General features: G+C 41.6%; 1 protein-coding gene across 3 annotated transcripts in view; it reads right to left on the bottom strand.

Annotated features, from left to right (window-relative positions):
- The window catches only part of KCNQ2 (potassium voltage-gated channel subfamily Q member 2), a 96,350-nt gene that overhangs the window by 48,821 nt on the left and 26,402 nt on the right, over window positions 1–21,127 (bottom strand). For all 3 annotated transcript variants that reach the window (XM_066588168.1, XM_066588169.1, XM_066588170.1), the window contains exons 2-8: window positions 18,917–19,007; window positions 16,317–16,443; window positions 15,626–15,801; window positions 12,789–12,917; window positions 5,046–5,156; window positions 1,930–2,025; window positions 263–357 (exon numbers count right to left, since the gene is read on the bottom strand). In XM_066588168.1, the coding sequence (XP_066444265.1) occupies window positions 263–357; window positions 1,930–2,025; window positions 5,046–5,156; window positions 12,789–12,917; window positions 15,626–15,801; window positions 16,317–16,443; window positions 18,917–19,007 (825 nt within the window). The remainder of the gene's footprint in view (window positions 1–262; window positions 358–1,929; window positions 2,026–5,045; window positions 5,157–12,788; window positions 12,918–15,625; window positions 15,802–16,316; window positions 16,444–18,916; window positions 19,008–21,127) is intronic.

Here is a 21,127-nt window from a genome sequence, read left to right as displayed (position 1 = left end):
ATATGTTCATATGACACAACATAAATCTACTGATCATGGGAGGGGTGAAGGGGGGTCGAATGAGAAAACAAAACAAAAAAGAAACATAAAAAATTACACAAAAGAGAAGAATAAAAATTAATAATCAATAACAAAATACAAAAATGTGAAATCTAAAGGAAAAACAAACTCAAAATTCATAAGCGATGAGATAACGGAACCTATAAGGGGAGGAGCATGAGCCTGGTGGGGGTATCATGTGATACACAGCTAGATCCTCTACCTGTACATTGGCACGGATACGGTACGTTCATAGTAATGCCACGTAGAGTGCAGGTCCATGCGAGACAAGTTCGTGGCATAGAATCTCCAGGATGCCTAAAAAAAGAAAGGTCGTCAGTCCCTCCTGTCAGACATGTCACTTTGGGGGGCAGGTATACAGCCGGACCCCATTTGATAAGGGGTTAGGTGGCGGCTCTTTAGTGAGCCATAAACAGCAGAGCATTCTCACTTGTTCTTGGGTGGTTGGATCCCCACCACTTACACATTAATGGAACAGCCATATGCCATAATTAGGCTAATACCCGCTAATGCCCGTTGGCGCTATAAAGTTCCACTTGATTTGCCATGTGCAAGGGTAAAAGTGGGAATTATATTTCCCCCCTGCTTTCCAGCTGATAGGTCTGTTACAATGTATCAGTCTAGGCAATTCAATGTTTCTTCTGGTCCGAATTCCGGATTGGTAGCTCTGGCCTACATTGTAACATTTCCGCTCACTGACAGCAAGCGCAGATTTCTATTGAAATGTATCAGACACTTTTGGATGTGGATTTTCCAAAGAATCAGCGCAAATTCTGCATTCAATCCACAGCAAGATCTCTTGTGGATTTGGCATGCTGGCGCACGCAGATTGGGTCTTTTTCAATAAGGGAAATCGGTGGGCGACTTTCCTGATACGGATTCCACGTCACTTTTTTTTTGTCCTTATGAGGATTTAAAGTCTATTCTACTAATTAGCCTGCGCAGCTTTTTCAATCACGGCGCAGGTGTGTCCAGCTCCAATGTAAACGGTCCTCGGCAGCACAGAAAGTGCAGTAAAATGCGCTAAAACATACGCATGGCATGACATTTTGCGCTGCGAAGGTCACGCTATTGCATGCGTTTTAGCGTGTACGCCCATGTGAAGCCACCCTAAAAAATACAGAGAGTATTATCGCCCATATGAATGAGCACTAATAGACAATACAAACGTACACGAGAGTCTTAAAATGCGCCGGATTCATTGCAGTGGCTTTACTGAGTGATAAATCTGTTGAATGTTAAGACCACCTTTTAGTTCACTTAGTTTACAACAAAAAGTGCGCCCCCGATTGGTGCAGCTTTAAACGCATGGTGAATTTTTAGTGTCATTTTGGCTACCTCCTTGCGTGCTGTGGCATGGCGAAGCCCAGTGTCCTCAACGGGGCTGGCAGCAGCATCGCGAGGTCTTGCATTAAAAAACAATGCTTGCTGTGAAAAGATTTAAGTGATCTTGTTGTTCGTTACAATGTATCAGTGTACGAAAAACCAGGACGGGGAAAAAAAAACTGATAAGAGATTTTTTTTTATTTCCTCCAAGATAAGCGGCGCCCGTTTTCTTGCACTTCATGCTCTGCTGGTATTTGTTGTTCTAGATGAGCAGCTTGTCCAATTATCACTCCGTCTTGGCTGCTGCGCTTTACATCACCAAGGAGGGATTTACATGAAGACTTTCATTCTGCTGTTCCTCACCTTTCCCTAAAACCTCCCTTGGAGCCATCTGTTCCAGCGCCGGAGCGGCTGCAGCTCCCCGTGACGTCTGTACTCTGACAACAATGGGCAGATTTATGTTTTGGGGATGACACCTCCCACGCAGCATCTAAGACAAGTCCCAGCGGTGGGACTGAGGGAGAGAGGACAATCATCCGTTACCTGAATCAGTCCGGCCGCAGGATTTCGCCGCTTCTCAAAATGCTTCTGTCTGTGCTGTTCTTGGACTTTCAAGGCAAATCCAGATCCGAGGATCCCCTGGAGACATGAGATTACATTAATACACACCCGTGTCTGGCGGCTGCTATACAGCCTTAAAGGGGAATTACACCGAAAATTAACATACAACATGGGGGCAGGACTGACACTATTTCTAAAAGTGTGTGGGCGACAGCGATAGTGCTCTGTAACCGGTGGCGCTCTATGAAATCTGCAAGTAGCATCAGGATCTGTCATGGGGTTTCAGGAAGAGCACTGAGCCAGATGTTAGCAGAAAAGGACGGATCAGTGCCAGGCGGGTGGTGCTAAAGGCAAAGCATTATGATTCCTATGTAATTAACTACATCCCTTTAACCATTGGCATGGGCAGAGTTGTATACCCATAATTGTGTATTTATGTAGAGTACCTTTAAGCCCTACCTTGTACTGAGCTGGAGTCTTCACTGAACGAACACCTACTCAATAATAGGATGGTCCACCATTTAAGACAATCTCGTCTTTCAGACGTCGGGGAACAGGTTCCATCAGGTAGTGAACATCCTCCCTACTCAACTCGTCCCCTGCCCGTTGCAGCAGCACTGTCAGGTGGTGCACATTTTGCGGATAAGCGGGAGCAGATCTCACAGCCCTTTCCAGCATGCCCCAAACATGTTCAGTGGGGTTACAGTCCGGTGAGTCTGGGGGCCAAGGCAGTGTGGAGAATTCATTGTCATGTTCTTCCAACCACTCCCTAGTGATCTGAGCTCGAGGACAAGGAGCATGGCCTGTTAAAAGATGGCACTGTGGTCGGGGAAGACTTCCTGAAGATATGGGTGCAGATGGTCAGCTAACAGGTCCCTGTAGTGTTCACCATTCAAGGATTGTGCTATGATAACCAACCACCTAAGGCCACGCTCACCAGACCATGACACCACCATCACCGGCTTGTTGAACCCTAAGGGCTTACCCATGGGATACAGCTTCAGGTTGTTAACGCCAGAAGCGGAGCCAGCCATCTACCGTATATAGGTCAGCAGGAACTGGGACTTGTCACTATAGATGACCTTCCACCAAGGTCATTTGACATCTTGCCTGAGCCCATGCAAGGTGTTGTCAGAGATGATGTGAGGTCATAAGGGGCACCCTTGTCGGTTTTCAGCTATTGAACCCCAGTCGATGCAAGGTACACCGCAAGGTCATCAAGGAAATATGTCTACCCTTCATCCTGTTGTACTGCTGAGTCAGTTGTCAACTATGGCACATCGTTACTGACATACCAGACGTGCCACCCGACGCTCGCCTCTAGAATCAACCACACGTGGCCGACCGCTGTGTGATCTTCTGTCGGATGTCCATGGTTCAACCAGTCTTGGTACACTGCTGATACCGCGGTTCAGGAACTGCCAACAAGTGCAACTGTTTCAGAAGTACTGGCACCACACCTGCGGGCACCAACAATCTGCCTGCAGTCAAAGTCACTCAAGTCACCACCTTTACCCACGGCTACCAAATGTTGCCTTCTGCTGCGCAAAAGGAGAGGTCAGCACATTATCTGAGAGAGGATCGTGACATGCCCATAATGGGGTGCCACATTACTGATCACAAGATGCAACACACCAACTGTTCTCAATGCAGTGATCATTCAGTGAAGAACCCCTCCATAACCCCTCTCCCCCCACTAAAAAATGCCCATACACATAAGATAAAGGGTGTCTAAAATGACTGATTTTAGCCATTTCGGTCAACCACCATCTGAAAATGTTATGTGATGCCTGACCGTCAAATATATGATCCATGTGGTTCGGCCATACAAGACAAAAAAACCTAAGTGCATGATCGGCCAAATTTGGACAATCATTTGTCAGTTTGCACAGGCCCTGAATGGCCGGTGTCATTTTCCTGTTGCTGGTGTAATCAAACAATCAGCCGATCATTATTTTATGTGGTTGGCTTCCTTAAGTGCTCAATTTCCCTACAGTGCCACCATAGGGGAAATGGAGTATTACATGGTATGCATTCAATGGGCAATGGGTTTGATGTATGGCCATGTTATGTAGTCCAGAGGGAGGCGCTCTTTAGAGTTTCTTGACGCTTAATTAACCCCCAACAGTCTTGCTAAAACTGGAAAAAATCTCCCAAATTCACTTTTTTATTGTAGATTTTAAATTTATGTCACATGTAAACATATATGAGGCAGAACTCAGGTGCCTTAAGTGTATTTTTAACTCCTTAGTGACATAACGAACCAGTAAGTCATTGGATTGAATAACTTTTATAAACTTATTTTTTGGTGGGGACGATGGAGAAAAGCTTTTTCACCATGGTTTTCTGTGACTTACTTTAATGGTGATCACAATGTGGTATAAGTATTAGGCTAACTTTATTCTACGAGTCATTACCATTATGACAACACCAACTTTAGGGCGCCCACCCACTGGCGTTTTTTTTCCCTGCGAAATTCGCAGCATTTTTTTCTCTGCAGGGGTCTATGGGACTTGTAATGTTAAAATCGCGATCGCGCAAAATCGCAATTTACCGCGAAATTGCAATTTTTCGCGATCGCGATTTTAACATTACAAGTCCCATAGACCCCTGCAGAGAAAAAAATGCTGCGAATTTCGCAGGGAAAAAAAACGCCAGTGGGTGGGCGCCCTTATAGAGGTTTTTTTCTGTTTTACCACTTTTACATGATATAAACCCTTATAATTTGCCTTTTAAGACATATTTTTTGTGTGCCGCCATACTCCAGGGCCAGGACATTTTTATTTTTCAGTATATGCCATATTTTAAAATCATTTTTCCTTACGGTTTGAAAGAATGGAGATAATCAGAGAATGGCTATCGCGGATGTTTTGTGAAATAGAACCGGACCTGAAGCCATTCACAGTGGAAGCAGCTCTGTTTGTCCAAAACTCTAATGTCCTTTTCTGGCAGAATGAAAAGAGATCCTTCTAAACTGCTGGGGGGTTAATAGAGATTCCAAATCTGAAAGCTGCCCTATTGACTCCAAATGACCCAATAAGGAATATAAAAATAGGTTTTCCAAACCAGACAACCCCATTACAGAAGCACGGACTCACAGCTGGAAGAGCGAAGAAAGAGACTCCAATGAGGGTGAAGGTAGCAGCAAGAAGACGACCATTCCAGGTCTGAGGATACTTATCTCCATAACCGATGGTAGTCAGAGTGATCTGAGGAAAGACAAGCAGACCCCATATAATACCTTACAGAATAACTAACTGGATGATAACTATAGCTGATACACAATAATTTCATGTATTCAGATTAATATGCAGATTTATGCAGAAAAAGAGTAAATATGACAAAATCTGGTACTCTGTACATAAAGACTATGCTGATAAAAGTCTAAAAATTACCTACATGAGCAAAAAGTGTAAGAAATCTATCAAAACTGCAACCCCAGTCATTCATTAGCAACAAAGTGAAACTTACAGTAGTATTATCAGGAGCATAGAAAAGTCCATTACTCTAGTAATAGTACCTGTAAGTAGCTCTAAGACATGATCCCTATGCATAAGAAAATAGGCTTAACAAAACTAATGCCTATGTACAAGAATATATCTACTATAATACTGCCCCCTATCTACAAGAATATAACTACTATAATACTGCCCCCTATGTACAAGAATATAACTACGATAATACTGCCACATTATGTACAAAAATAAAACTACTATAATACTGCCCCCTATGTACAAGAATGTAACTACTATAATACGGCCCCCTATCTACAAGAGTATAACTACTAAAATACTGACCCCTTAGCTACAAGAATAGAACTACTATAATATTGCCCTCTATGTACAAGAATACAACTATTATAATACTGCTCCTATGTACAACAATATAACTACTATAATACTGCTCCTTACGTACAGGAATATAACTACTATAATACCGCCCCCTATGTACAAGAATATAACTACTATAATACTGCCTCTATGTACAAGAATATAACTACTATAATACTGCCGCTATGAACAAGAATATAACTACTATAATACTGCCCCCTATGTACAAGAATATAACTACTATAATACTGCCCCCTATGTACAAGAATACACCTAAGATAATACTTCCCCCTATGTACAAGAATATGCCTAATATAATACGCCCCCTATGTACAAGAATACAACTACTATAATTCTGCCTCCTATGTACAAGAATATAACTACTATAATACTGCCTCCTATGTACAAGAATAAAGCTTATACAATGCTGGCCTCTATGTACAAGAATATAACTACTATAATACTGTTCCCTATGTACAAGAATATAACTACTAAAATACTGCCCCCTATGTACAAGAATATAACTACTATAATACTGCCCCTATATACAAGAATATAACTACTATAATACTGCCTCCTATGAACAAGAATATAACTACTATAATACTGCCCTCTATGTACAAGAATATAACTACTATAATACTGCTCCCTATGCACAAGAATATAACTACTATAATACTGTTCCCTATGTACAAGTATATAAATACTATAATACTGCCCCCTATGTACAAGAATATACCTACTATAATACCTCCCCCTCTGTACAAGAATACAACTACTATAATACTGCCTCCTATGTACAAGAATATGACTACTATAATACTGCCTCCTATGTACAAGAATATAACTACTATAATACTGCCCCATTATGTACAAAAATAAAACTACTATAAAACTGCCCCCTGTGTACAAGAATTTAACTACTATAATACTGCCCCCTATGTACAAGAGTATAAATACCATAATACTGCCCCCTTATGTACAAGAATATAAGTACTATAATACTGTTCTCTATGTACAAGAATACAACTACTATAACACTGCTCCTTATGTACAGGAATATAACTACTATAATACTGCTCCTATGTACAAGAATATACCTACTATCATACTTCCGCCAATGTACAAGAATATAATTGCTATAATACGGCCTCCTATGTACAAGAATATAACTTATATAATACTGGCCTCTATGTACAAGAATATAACTACTATAATGCAGCCGCTATGTACAAGAATACACCTAATATAATAATTCCCCCTATGTTCATGAATACAACTACTATAATACTGCCTCCTATGTACAAGAATACAACTACTATAATACTGCTCCCTATATACAAGAATATAACTACTATAATACATCCCCCTATGTACAAGAATATACCTACTATAATACTTCCCCCTATGTACAAGAATATAACTACTATAATACTGCCTCCTATGTACAAGTGTATAACTGCTATAATAGTGCCTCCTATGTGCAAGAATTCAACTACTGTAATACTGCTTCCTATGTACAAAACTATAACTACTATAATATTGTCTCTTATGTACAAGACTATAACTACTATAATACTGCCCACTATGTACACAAATTCAAATACTATAATACTGCCTCCTATGTACCAGAATATAACTACTATAATACTGTCTCCTATGTACAAGAATATAACTACTATAATACTGTTCCCTATGTACAAGAATATACTTACTATAATACGGCCCCTATGGACAAGAATATAACTACTATAATACTGCCGCCTATGTACAAGAATATAACTACTATAATACTGTCCCCTATGTACAAGAATATAACTACTATAATACTGCCCCCTTAGGTACAAGAATATAACTACAGATAGTCCCCGACTTGCGAACATTCGACTTGCGAATTTCGCTAGATACGAACTATCTGTTTTGCACAGTATGATGTAATGCTATGGCATTACATCATACTGTGCAGGGACCGGGCAGGCTTCTATCAAGCCTGATAAAAGCCTGTCCGGTCACATCGCGGTTGCTGGGCAGCCGGGGGCCTTCTGAAAGGCCCTAGGGCTGTCTATGCAGAGCGCCTAGCAAGCCGTGCGCTTGATGGGCACTCTGCATAGACAGCCCTGGGGCCTTTCAGGAGGTCCCCGGCTGCCTAGCAACCACACAGCGTCCCGCGATCTCATCGTGGGACGCTGTACGGGCCCCCTGAACGTCGGGTGCAGGCTGTTTCTTACAGCGGGGGCACCCGGCGGCAGCAGTTCCGACGAGCCGCGCCGCTCGTCAGAACTGTTAACACTTTAAATACCGCTGTCAGAGCGGTATTTAAAGTGTTAACAGTTCCGACAAGCGGCGCGGCTCGTCGGAACTGCTGCCGCCGGGTGTCCGCTGTAAGAACAGCCTGCACCCGACGTTGTATGGAGCGGGATCCACCCGCGATCCCGCTCCATACTACTACTTGTTCGACTTGCGAACAAAACGGACTTGCGAACGGGCTCCCGGAACGGAACCCGTTCGCAAGTCGGGGAGTATCTGTATTATAATACTGCTCCTTATGTAAAAGAATATAACTTTATAATACTGCCCGCTGTGTACAAGAATATAACTACTATAACACTGCCTCCTATGTACAAGACTATAACTACTATAATACTGCCCCTCTATGTACAAGAATATAACTACTATAATACTGCTCCCTATTTACATGAATATGACTACTATAATACTGCTTCCTATGTACATGAATATAACAACTATAATACTGCCCCCTATGTACAAGAATGTAACTACTATAATACTGCCCCTTATATACAAGACTATAACTACTATAATACTGCCCTCCATGTACAAGAATATAACTACTATAATACTGCCCCTTATATACAAGAATACAACTACTATAATACTGCCCTCTATGTACATTAATATAACTACTATAATACTGCCCCCTATGTACTAGAATATAACTACTATAATACTGCTCCCTATGTACTAGAATATAACTACTATAATACTGCCTCTTATGTACAAGAATATAACTACTATAATACTGCCCCCTATGTACAAGAATATAACTACTATAATACTGCCCCCTATGTACAAGAATATAACTACTATAATACTGCCCCCTATGTACAAGAATATATCTACTATAATACTGCCTCCTATGTACAAGAATACAATTACTATAATGCTGCCCCCTATGTACAAGAATATATCTACTATAATACTGCCTCTTATGTACAAGAATATAACTACTATAATACTGCCCCCTATGTACAAGAATATAACTACTATAATACTGCCCCCTATGTACAAGAATATAACTACTACAATACTGCCCCCTATGTACAAGAATATATCTACTATAATACTGCCTCCTATGTACAAGAATACAACTACTATAATACTGCCCGCTATGTACAAGAATATAACTACTATAATACTGCTCCTATGTACAAGAATATAACTACTATAATACTGCCCCCTATGTACAAGAATATAACTACTATAATACTGCCCCCTATGTACAAGAATATATCTACTATAATACTGCCTCTTATGTACAAGAATATAACTACTATAATACTGCCCCCTATGTACAAGAATATAACTACTATAATACTGCCCCCTATGTACAAGAATATAACTACTATAATACTGTCCCCTATGTACAAGAATATAACTACTATAATACTGCCTCCTATGTACAAGAATACAACTACTATAATACTGCCTCCTATGTACAAGAATATATCTACTATAATACTGACCCCTATGTACAAGAATATAACTACTATAATACTGCCCCCTATGTACAAGAATATAACTACTATAATACTGCCCCCTATGTACAAGAATATAACTACTATAATACTGCCCCCCATGTACTAGAATATAACTACTATAATACTGCTCCCTATGTACAAAAATATAACTACTATAATACTGCCCCCTGTGTACAAGAATATAACTACAGATAGTCCCCGACTTGCGAACATTCGACTTGCGAATTTCGCTAGTTGCGAACAATCTGTCCTGCACAGTATGATGTAATGCTATGGCATTACATCATGCTGTGCAGGGACCGGGCAGGCTTCTATCAAGCCTGATAGAAGCCTGTCCGGTCACATCGCGGTTGCGGGGCAGTCGGGGGCCTTCTGAAAGGTCCTAGGGCTGTCTATGCAGAGCGCCTATCAGTCCGTGCGCTTGATGGGCACTCTGCATAGACAGCCCTGGGGCCTTTCAGGAGGTCCCCGGCTGCCTAGCAACCGCACAGCGTCCCGCGATCTCATCGTGGGACGCTGTACGGGCCCCCTGAACGTCGGGTGCAGGCTGTTTCTTACAGCGGGCACTCGGCGGCAGCAGTTCCGACGAGCCGTGCCGCTCGTCAGAACTGTTAACACTTTAAATGCCGCTGTCAGAGCGGTATTTAAAGTGTTAACAGTTCCGACAAGCGGCGCGGCTCGTCGGGACTGCTGCCGCCGGGTGCCCGCTGTAAGAACAGCCGGCACTCAACATTGTATGGAGCGGGATCCACCCGCGATCCCGCTCCATACTACTACTTGTTCGACTTGCGAACAAAACGGACTTGCGAACGGGCTCCCGGAACGGAACCTGTTCGCAAGTCGGGGAGTAACTGTACTATAATACTGCCCCCTATGTACAAGAATATAACTACTATAATACTGCCCCCTATGTACAAGAATATAACTACTATAATACTGGCCCCCTATGTACAAGAATATAACTACTATAATACTGCCTCCTATGTACAAGAATATAACTACTATAATACTGCTCCTATGTACAAGAATATAACTACTATAATACTGCCCCTATGTACAAGAATATAACTACTATAATACTGCCTCCTATGTACAAGAATATAACTACTATAATACTGCTCCTATGTACAAGAATATAACTACTATAATACTGCTCCTATGTACAAGAATATAACTGCTATAATACTGCCTCCTATGTACAAGAATACAACTACTATAATACTGCCCCCTATGTACAAGAATATAACTACTATAATACTGCCCCCTATGTACAAGAATATAACTACTATAATACTGCCCCCTATGTACAAGAATATAACTACTATAATACTGCCCCCTATGTACAAGAATATATCTACTATAATACTGCCTCCTATGTACAAGAATACAACTACTATAATACTGCCCCCTATGTACAAGAATATAACTACTATAATACTGCCCCCTATGTACAAGAATATAACTACTATAATACTGCCCCCTGTGTACAAGAATATAACTACTATAATACTGCCCCCTATGTACAAGAATATAACTACTATAGTACTGTCCCCTATGTACAAGAATATAACTACTATAATACTGCCCCCTATGTACAAGAATATAACTACTATAATACTGCTCCTATGTACAAGAATATGACTACTATAATACTGCCCCCTATGTACAAGAATATAACTACTATAATACTGCCCCCTATGTACAAGAATATAACTACTATAATACTGCCCCCTATGTACAAGAATATAACTACTATAATACTGTCCCCTATGTACAAGAATATAACTACTATAATACTGCCCCCTATTTACAAGAATATAACTACTATAATACTGCCCCCTATGTACAAGAATATAACTACTATAATACTGCCCCCTATGTACAAGAATATAACTACTATAATACTGCCCCCTATGTACAAGAATATAACTACTATAGTACTGCCCCCTATGTACAAGAATATAACTACTATAATACTGCCCCCTATGTACAAGAATATAACTACTATAATACTGCCCCCTATGTACAAGAATATAACTACTATAATACTACCTCTATGTACAAGAGTATAACTACTATAATACTGCCCCCTATGTACAAGAATATAACTACTATAGTACTGCCCCCTATGTACAAGAATATAAATACTATAATACTGCCCCCTATGTACAAGAATATAACTACTTTAATACCGCCCCCTATGTACAAGAATATAACTACTATAATACTGCCCCCTATGTACAAGAATATAACTACTATAACACTGCTCCTATGTACAAGAATATGACTACTATAATACTGCCCCCTATGTACAAGAATATAACTACTATAATACTGCCTCCTATATACAAGAATATAACTACTATAATACTACCTGCTATATACAAGAATATAACTACTATAATACTGCCCCCTATATACAAGAATATAACTACTATAATACTGCCCCCTATGTACAAGAATATAACTACTATAATACTGCCTCCTATGTACAAGAATATAACTACTATAATACTGCCCCTATGTACAAGAATATAACTACTATAATACTGCCCCCTATGTACAAGAATATAACTACTATAATACTGCCCCTATGTACAAGAATATAACTACTATAATACTGCTCCTATGTACAAGAATATAACTACTATAATACTGCCCCTATGTACAAGAATATACCTACTATAATACTGCCCCCTATGTACAAGAATATAACTACTATAATGCTACGTCTCCTATGGACTAGAAGATGCAGCTGAACAGTTTGCAGATCCTTGATATTAGAGTTCAGTATCTCTTTATAGTCAGTGACGGCGTTATTCTTTATTTTTGGACTATATAGTGAAATATTTATGAGGTCGGGTTCCTGTGCTGTGAAGCTGCATTCAGATAATGGCTGCACTGTACAGAACAAGAGAACAGATGGGATTACTGCGATTGGCCTTTCTATATTTAAAGGGACAGTAAACCTCAAGTCTGTTGTTTGGAATCTTGTTATGTAGTTAATTCTGCTCTCTGTTATCAGCCGGGAAGGGTGGAATAACTTCTCACATTTCCAATAGAATGTCTGTCAGAAAAAGGTACCAGAGTCCAGGATAATGTGAACACAACCTTAGATACACCCCAGGAGAGTGTATCTAAGCACACATAAAAAGGAAGATTGCGCACACATTTCCCTTGATTCCCCTGCGTGTCTTGTAGGTGTTGTCAGCGGTAGAGCTCAGACACTCACCAGTCCCCACCACAAGGCGTCGGCATAAGTATCAAACATGTCGCTGTTCTCTTCTTTCTCTGCCAGATACACCAGGAATGAAGCCAAGATGAGGCACAGGAAGCCGATGTACCAGGCTGTTATCAGCTCCTAGAAGGGAAAGCAGAGTCAGACTCGAAAATATTCCCCTTAAAGGGACCCTGCGCCTAAAGTCCTTGCCACTGTCAATTACTGAGAGTGTAATGCAGTTTATTGCTCCCTGTTATCAGGCACTTATGGCATGCTAACCGTCTGGAAATCCAGAAATGTGTCTGACCCCATGATTACTACGTTATGTCACATATCTGTGGTCCTCAGAACCTGCCACTATAGGTGTGACTGTTATCAGCCGCCCCTCTTATAACACTACGGTACTATTATAAGCAATGGAGTGGTTATTTATAGATGGATACATGGTTCAGGCTGCAAATCTTAAAAGTAGACTATGGTATGCTAAGTAGTGTTTGCAGTTATATATTGATGTAGCAGAGCCGAGTTTGGTTTCCACTTTGCCACACATACACTGCATTCAGAGAGCCTCCAGACCCTCTCACCTTTATACATTTTGTCATGCTCTGGCATTGTTTCCCCCATCATTCTGCACTCAGTAGCCCATTGCATTGACATAAGTATTCACACCCCGTATTCAGTACTCAGGTGAAGCACCTCTGGCAGTGATTCCAGATTACAGTCTTGTTGGATATGATGCCACAAGGTTTGCACCACTGGATTTGGGGATTTCCTGCCCTCTGTCGGGTTGGATAGGGTCCGGTTGTGGACAGCCACTTTCAGGTCTCTCCAGAGATTTTCCATTGGGTTCACATCAGGGCTCTGGCTGGGCCACTCAAGGATATTCACAGATTGTCCCTCAGCCCCTTCTGTGGTATCTTGGCTGGGGTCTTAGGGTCATTGTCTTGTTGGCAGGTGACCCTTCTGCCAAGTCTGAGGTCCCTGGTGCTCCTGATCAGGTGTTCATTAGCTCTGTACATTGCTCTATTCAGTTTTCCATCCACCCTGACCGGTCTCCCCTCCCCCAGCATGATGCTCCACCAACAGTCTTCCCTGTAGGGATGGTATTGGGCAAGTGATGAGCGGCGCCTGGTTTCCATCCTCCCTGACCAGTCTCCCCTCCCCCAGCATGATGCTCCACCACCAGGCTTCACTGTAGGGATGATATTGGGCAGGTGATGAGCGGCGCCTGGTTTCCATCCACCCTGACCAGCCTCCCCTCCCCCAGCATGATGCTCCACCAACACCCTTCCCTGTAGGCATGGTATTGGGTAGGTGATGAGTTGCGCCTGGTTTCCCCCAACCCTGACCAGTCTCCTCTCCCCCAGCATGGTGCTCCACTACGAGACTTCACTGTAGGGATGGTATTGGGCCGGTGATGAGCGGCGCCTGGTTTCCATCCACCCTGACCAGTCTCCCCTCCCCCAGCATGATGCTCCACCAACAGTCTTCCCTGTAGGGATGGTATTGGGCAGGTGATGAGCTGCGCCTGGTTTTCCCCAACCCTGACCAGTCTCCCCTCCCCTAGCATGGTGCTCCACCACGAGACTTCACTGTAGGGATGGTATTGGGCCGGTGATGAGCAGCGCCTGGTTTCCATCCACCCTGTCCGGTTTCCCCTCCCCCAGCATGATGCTCCACCACCAGGCTTCCCTGTAGGGATGGTATGGGGCAGGTAATGAGCGGCGCCTGGTTTCCATCCTCCCTGACCGGTTTCCCCTCCCCCAGCATGATGCTCCACCACCAGGCTTCCCTGTAGCAATGGTATTGGACTGGTGATGACCAGCGCCTGGTTTCTTCCGTACAGAACGCTTAGAATAGAGGCCAAAAAGTTCCTTCTAGGTGTCATCAGAGCAGAGAATCTTGTTTCTCGCAGTCTGAGGGCCTCTAGGGGCTTTTTGGTAATTTCAGGCGGCTTTCATGTCTCTTACCTAGGAGGCTTCTCTCTGGCCATAAAGCCAAGATTGGTGGAGGCTGCAGGGATGGTTGACCTTCTGGAAGTTTCTCCCATCTACACACGGGATCTGTGGAGCTCAGCCAGAGTGACCATTGGGTTCTTGGTCACCTCTCTTACCGAGGTCCTTCTTCCCTTTAGTTTGGTGGGTCGGCGGCTCTAGGAAGAGTCCTGGTAGTTATTCCATGTAAGTATTATGGAGGCTGCTGGGATCTTGGGAACTTTCAGGGCAGCAGAAATTTTTTGTAGCTTCTCCAGATCTGCGCCTCCACACAATCCTGTCTCTGAGCTCTACAGGCAGTTCTGTCCTCCTCATGGCTTGGTTTTGGCTCTGATATGCATTGTGAGCGGTGAGAACTTATATAGGCAGGATGGGGTCTATTATGTCCAATCAGTTGAACTTCCCACAGGTGACTCCACTCAAGGTGTAGAAACATCTCAAAGATGATCAAGAGAAATAGGAGGCCCAAGAGCTAAATGTCAAGTGTCATATAAAAGGGTGTAAACAGTGATGTCAATGCAAGGTGGGAGCCGGCTGTCTATGATTGCAGCTGTAAACCCTCTAAAATGCCCCAAGCATTATGCCGAAGACCTGAATGGCACCTTCACAATGCGATTATGGGGTGCCGTTCGGTTGCCGTGGCAGCCAAGGGTCTTCTAAAGGCTCCCAGGGCTGCCATGAATAAATGCCTCTGGCACACCTTCATTGACTGTGGTAGACCACATGGTGGTATTGCGTTTTTTTTTCATTTCACCCCACTTAGAAATCTTTAAAAGTTTTTTAGTACATCATGGAGGAGGTGATCAGTAACATGCACTCATAGAAAAAAAGGTTATGTCTTGCGATGTGTAATACCTTGCTGTGCGCGTACACCACAGAGCCCAGTAGTTTCCACGTTCCTCCTCTCCGGTCCATACGGATCATACGCAGAATCTGCAGGAACCTCAAACTCCTGAGAGCCGAGGTGGCGAAGACATTCCCCTGCGACCCTGCAGACAGGACCGCGATGGACGCTATCAACACCAGGATGTCTGAGCGGAGAAGAAAGTAAAGGGGTGAACTAATCACTGGCATTCAAAAAGTTGTACCCCAAAAAGATTCCCATAAAGTGCAAGAAATGTGGGTACAGCAGCTGCAGCCAACATCAGGACCACAAGGGTCTGTAAGACCACACAAGCCCTCGAACGGCCGCGGCACTCTTCCTGCAGTGTATCTGAACATTTCGTCACTTGTGACGACACAGATCACATCCGTGCATGGAAAGACCAACGGCGTATAAACTATGGCGCAGATGTCCCATCAAACGTCTGGGGCGAAGATTCTGCAACAAAATCCGCTGTGCCCATATGACTTTAAAGGGTTTTCCAGGCAGCGCCTGCTATCCGTGCCTGTATCCACCGGGATCGAAGCGAAAGCCGCTGCTCCAATCGCTGTATAGTGGCCGGCGCTTGTAATTGCAGGAGAAGCTCTGATTGAAATCACTGGGAAACCTCTTTAAGGTCACTTACTAATTAATCTCAAATAGAAACAGCAGAACAGGCCTCACCGATGACACAGAATGGCTTGCGAGCAAACTTCAGCCGCCCCCTCCATCCTCTGTACCGGCAGCAGCAACCGGCAGCCCAGATCCGGACAAAGTATTCCACACCGAAGACCACAATGGTGACAATTTCCTGTCGGGAAGGAAAACACAGTGATTTTAAACGGTATAAGGCAAGAAAAAGAAGAAATGGAAAGGGATATTAACCCTTTCCAATCCACTGTCTGACGTCTAAAGACATTCTGATTGAAGTCTGTACAGCTCCGATATCGGAAGACGTCCAGCAGGGTATTCTTACTGGAGATTACTGGCTGCTCTGTTGTCGGGGGCCTCTCTAGCATGTCCCATACTGCAGTACTGGCTCTAGCCAGCAGATAGCGACATTGTATAATGGCAGAAAGAGAAAACCCCCTAGGAAACCCTGAATCCAAAATTGTATTGCAAAAGGTTAAACTTTCAACATCCCCTTAGTGAAGGCCTGTTCTGTGCCTTTAGGACCAAGTGATTGTCATAGCTGCATTGCAAGAGCCGTAACTCGTTGACATACCCATATGAATGCTTGTTTTTTGTGGGACGGGTTTTATATTTTAAATGGCCGCTCCCTGGGGTCCATATAATGTGTTGTAGAACTTTTATTACTTTTTTTAAGGGGGGAATATGGAACCCTCCCCCCCCTCCAGAAATTCCGCCATTGTTTTATAGGTTTTGTTTTTAGAGCGTTCACCATTCGGTAAAAAAAGGCAATAACGAAGACGATCATCCGATCGGCACGATTATCGCGATAACACGTTTATAGAGATGTTTTTAGTTTTTATTACTTTTTTAACAATTAGCATAAAAAACACACTTCAGCCGCTCATTCAGACGAGTGTTTTTTTGCGCGCACACAATGCACCAATGGGTTCCTATAGAAGCGTTCATATGCGTGGCATTTGAAGCGTAAACAGCGCACACCTAAAAAAGATAGGACATAGCTGCACGTTTTTCAGGAGTTTCCATTGACTTCTATGGGAGCAGGAGTTAATGGAAACAGCGGGGCATTTAAAAGGTGCTTCTGGCCCTTCCCTGAAAATCCTCCCAAGCTGTAGAAAAAAAAACAAAAAAGAAAACATTATCTCACCTATCAGAGACAGCGCTCAGCCAATCAGAGGCAGCGCATTCTGGAGGCGGGGATTTTTCAATCTCCGGCCACCAGATTACAGAAGAAGACAGCCAGGGACGGGGAGAAGAGCCGAACAGCGTTTCTAGGTGAGTTAATGTTTTTTTTCTACAGCTAGGGATGATTTTCAGGGAAAGACTTCCCTGAAAATCATCGCTACAGGGGTGCCTTCATCCCATTGCTTTCAATGGGGCGGAAGCAGCGCCTGCCCCACTGAAAGCAATGAGATGGCATTGAGCTCCAAGCCACAGCTGTGTTTGGGGATTCTTTCGTCCCTGCGGGGAGTCCCATTATCACTGGCAGTGCTGTCACAGTATTCAGTGAAGAGGGGACCTTCGTGGAGCAGCTGCCCCAATGAGTGGGCAAAGTTTCATGTGCAAACTTTGCCCGTTCACGCGTTTTTCACTCGTGCGAGCAGCGTGTTTTTTAGAGCGCATAGGCGAGCAAAAAAACACGCTCTTGTGAATGAGGCCTGAGAGAAAAACAATTGAATCTGTTTCGCCATATTCTTGTGTTTTGCGGTAATATTTTTTAATTTTTTTTGGTACGACTTTGAGGTACAGGGGACTTTGGATTGCTTTTTATTATATTTTTGGGGGGGCAAACAAAAAAAGCAATTCTGGTGTTAGTTTTTAAATTATTTTCATAGGGTTCATCAAGAGAGAAAAATAATAAAAAAGTTTCATAGTCTGGGTCGTTACGAATGCGGTAATACCCATTATGTTCGGCTTTTATAATTTTGTATTTTGTCCATTTACAAAGGATTTTTGTGTGTAAAAATGTTGTATTTATTAAAACTGGATTATTTGTTATATAAATTAAACTTTATTGCGCATTTTTTAATATTATTTTTTAGGCCCTCAAGAGGACTTGAAGATGCCGCTGTTCGATCACTCGGATAGTACACTGCATCACGTGTAGTACATTCTAATGAGCCAATGACAGCAGACTATTAGACTCTGCCAAAAGCAGGGTCTAATAGGCTGTGTTACATAGCAAATATGGAGGCCTTCATCAGGCTAGGTTTGCCATGCGATCATATAGTGGAGCGCTTCCTCCCTCTGTCATTTGTTCATATTGATTGTGACGTGTAAGGGGTTAAACTGCCAGGATCAGCTGTTAGAGCAGGAGCTTGGCTGTAAGTAATAAGTTAAACCCCTGCCCTAAAAAGATGTACAGTATGTCCAAGTTAAAAGCTCGTTAACGAGGTCAGCGGATACACGTATTGTGACCTGAAAATAAAACACATCAACTTGGTCCCTTGGAGCTCAGAAGCCTCAGTTTTATGGGAGCTGGTTGTAAGAACAAGTATCTTATAGAATCAGAATATACAGTACATGCAATATATATAGCAAAAACTATGCCTCACCAATGTACAGTATACCCAGAACGACATTAATACATACAGCTTTGTTATAAAGGGCTAAGAACTATTAGTCAAACATACCAAAATATAGAGGGCGCCCTCCGACTTCTCCTCATACTCTCTAATAGTGGAAAAGACTGAAAGGACGAGACAGGAGAAGACAAGCAGGAACCTGAGGATGAAAAGAACATTGACTTAAAACTACTATAATACTGCCTTCTATGTACAAGAATATAACTACTATAATACTGCCTCCTATGTACAGCAACATAACTACTATGATACTGCCCCCTTATGTACAAGAATATAACTACTATAATACTGCCTCCTATGTACAGGAATATAACTACTATAATACTGCTCCCTATGTACAAGAATATAACTACTATAATACTGCCCCCTATGTACAAGAATATCAGTACTATAATACTGCCCCCTATGTACAAGAATATAACTACTATAATACTGTTCCTATGTACACGAATATAACTACTATAATACTGCCCCCTATGTACAAGAATATAACTACTATAATACTGCTTCCTATGTACAAGAATATACCTACTATAATACTACCCGCTATGTACAAGAATATAACTATTATAATACTGCCCCCTATGTACAAGAATATAACTACTATAATACTGCCTCCTATGTGCCAGAACATAACTACTATAATACTGCCCCCTATGTACAAGTATATAACTACTATAACACTGCCTCCTATGTACAAGAATATAACTACTATAATACTGCTCCTATGTACAAGAATATAACTACTATAAAACTGCCCCTATGTACAAGAATATAACTACTATAATACTGCTCCCTATGTACAAGAATATAACTACTATAATACTGCTCTATGTACAAGAATATAACTACTATAATACTGCTCCCTATGTACAAGAATATAACTACTATAATACAGCCTCCTATGTACAAGAATATAAATACTATAATACTGCCCCCATGTACAACTATATAACTACTATACCACTGCCTCCTATGTACAAGAATATAACTACTATAATACTGCTTCTCTGTACAAGAATATAACTACTATAATACTGCTCCCCTATGTACAAGAATATAACTACTATAATACTGCCCCCTATATACAAGAATATAACTACTATAATACTGCCCCTTATGTACAAGAATATAACTACTATAATACTGCCCCCTATGTACAAGAATATAACTACTATAATACTGCCCCCTATGTACAAGAATATAACTACTATAATACTGCCCCCTATGTACAAGAATATAACTACTATAATACTGCCCCCTATGTACAAGAATATAACTACTATAATACTGCCCCCTATGTACAAGAATATAACTACTATAATACTGCCCCCTATGTACAAGAATATAACTACTATAATACTGCCCCCTATGTACAAGAATATAACTACTATAATACTGCCCCCTATGTACAAGAATATAACTACTATAATACTGCCCCCTATGTTCAAGAATATAACTACTATAATACTGCCCCCTATGTACAAGAATATAACTACTATAATACTGCTCCCTATGTACAAGAATATACCTACTATAATACTGCTCCCTATGTACAAGAATATAACTACTATAATACTGCCCCCTATGTACAAGAATATAACTACTATTATAATGCCTTCTATGTATAAAAATATAACTACTATAATACTGCCCATATGTACAAGTATATAACTACTATAATACTGCCTCGTATGTACAAGAATATAACTACTATAATACTGCCCTCTATGTACAAGAATATAACTACTATAATACTGCTCCTATGTACAAGAATATAACTACTATAACACTGCCCCCTATGTACAAGAATATAACTACTATAATACTGCCCATATGTACAATATAACTACTATAATACTGCCCCCATGTACAACTATATAACTACTATAACACTGCCTACTATGTACAAGAATATAACTACTATAATACTGCTCCTATGTACAAGAATATAACTACTATAATACTGCTTCTCTGTACAAGAATATAACTACTATAACACTGCTCCCCTATGTACAAGAATATAACTACTATAATACTGCCCCCTATGTACAAGGATATAACTACTATAATAGTGCCCCCAATGTACAAGAATATAACTACTATAATACTGCCCCTATGTACAAGAATATAACTACTGTAATACTGCCCCCTATGTACAAGAATATAATTACTATAATACTACCCATATGTACAAGTATATAACTACTATAATACTGCCTCGTATGTACAAGAATATAACTACTATAATACTGCCCC

The sequence above is a fragment of the Eleutherodactylus coqui genome, chromosome 13 (assembly GCF_035609145.1).
Source record: "Eleutherodactylus coqui strain aEleCoq1 chromosome 13, aEleCoq1.hap1, whole genome shotgun sequence".
In the NCBI taxonomy this organism is placed as follows: Eukaryota; Metazoa; Chordata; class Amphibia; order Anura; family Eleutherodactylidae; genus Eleutherodactylus; species Eleutherodactylus coqui.
The sequence above is the reverse complement of the archived record's forward strand: the minus strand, read 5'-3'. Positions and strand labels throughout refer to the sequence as shown.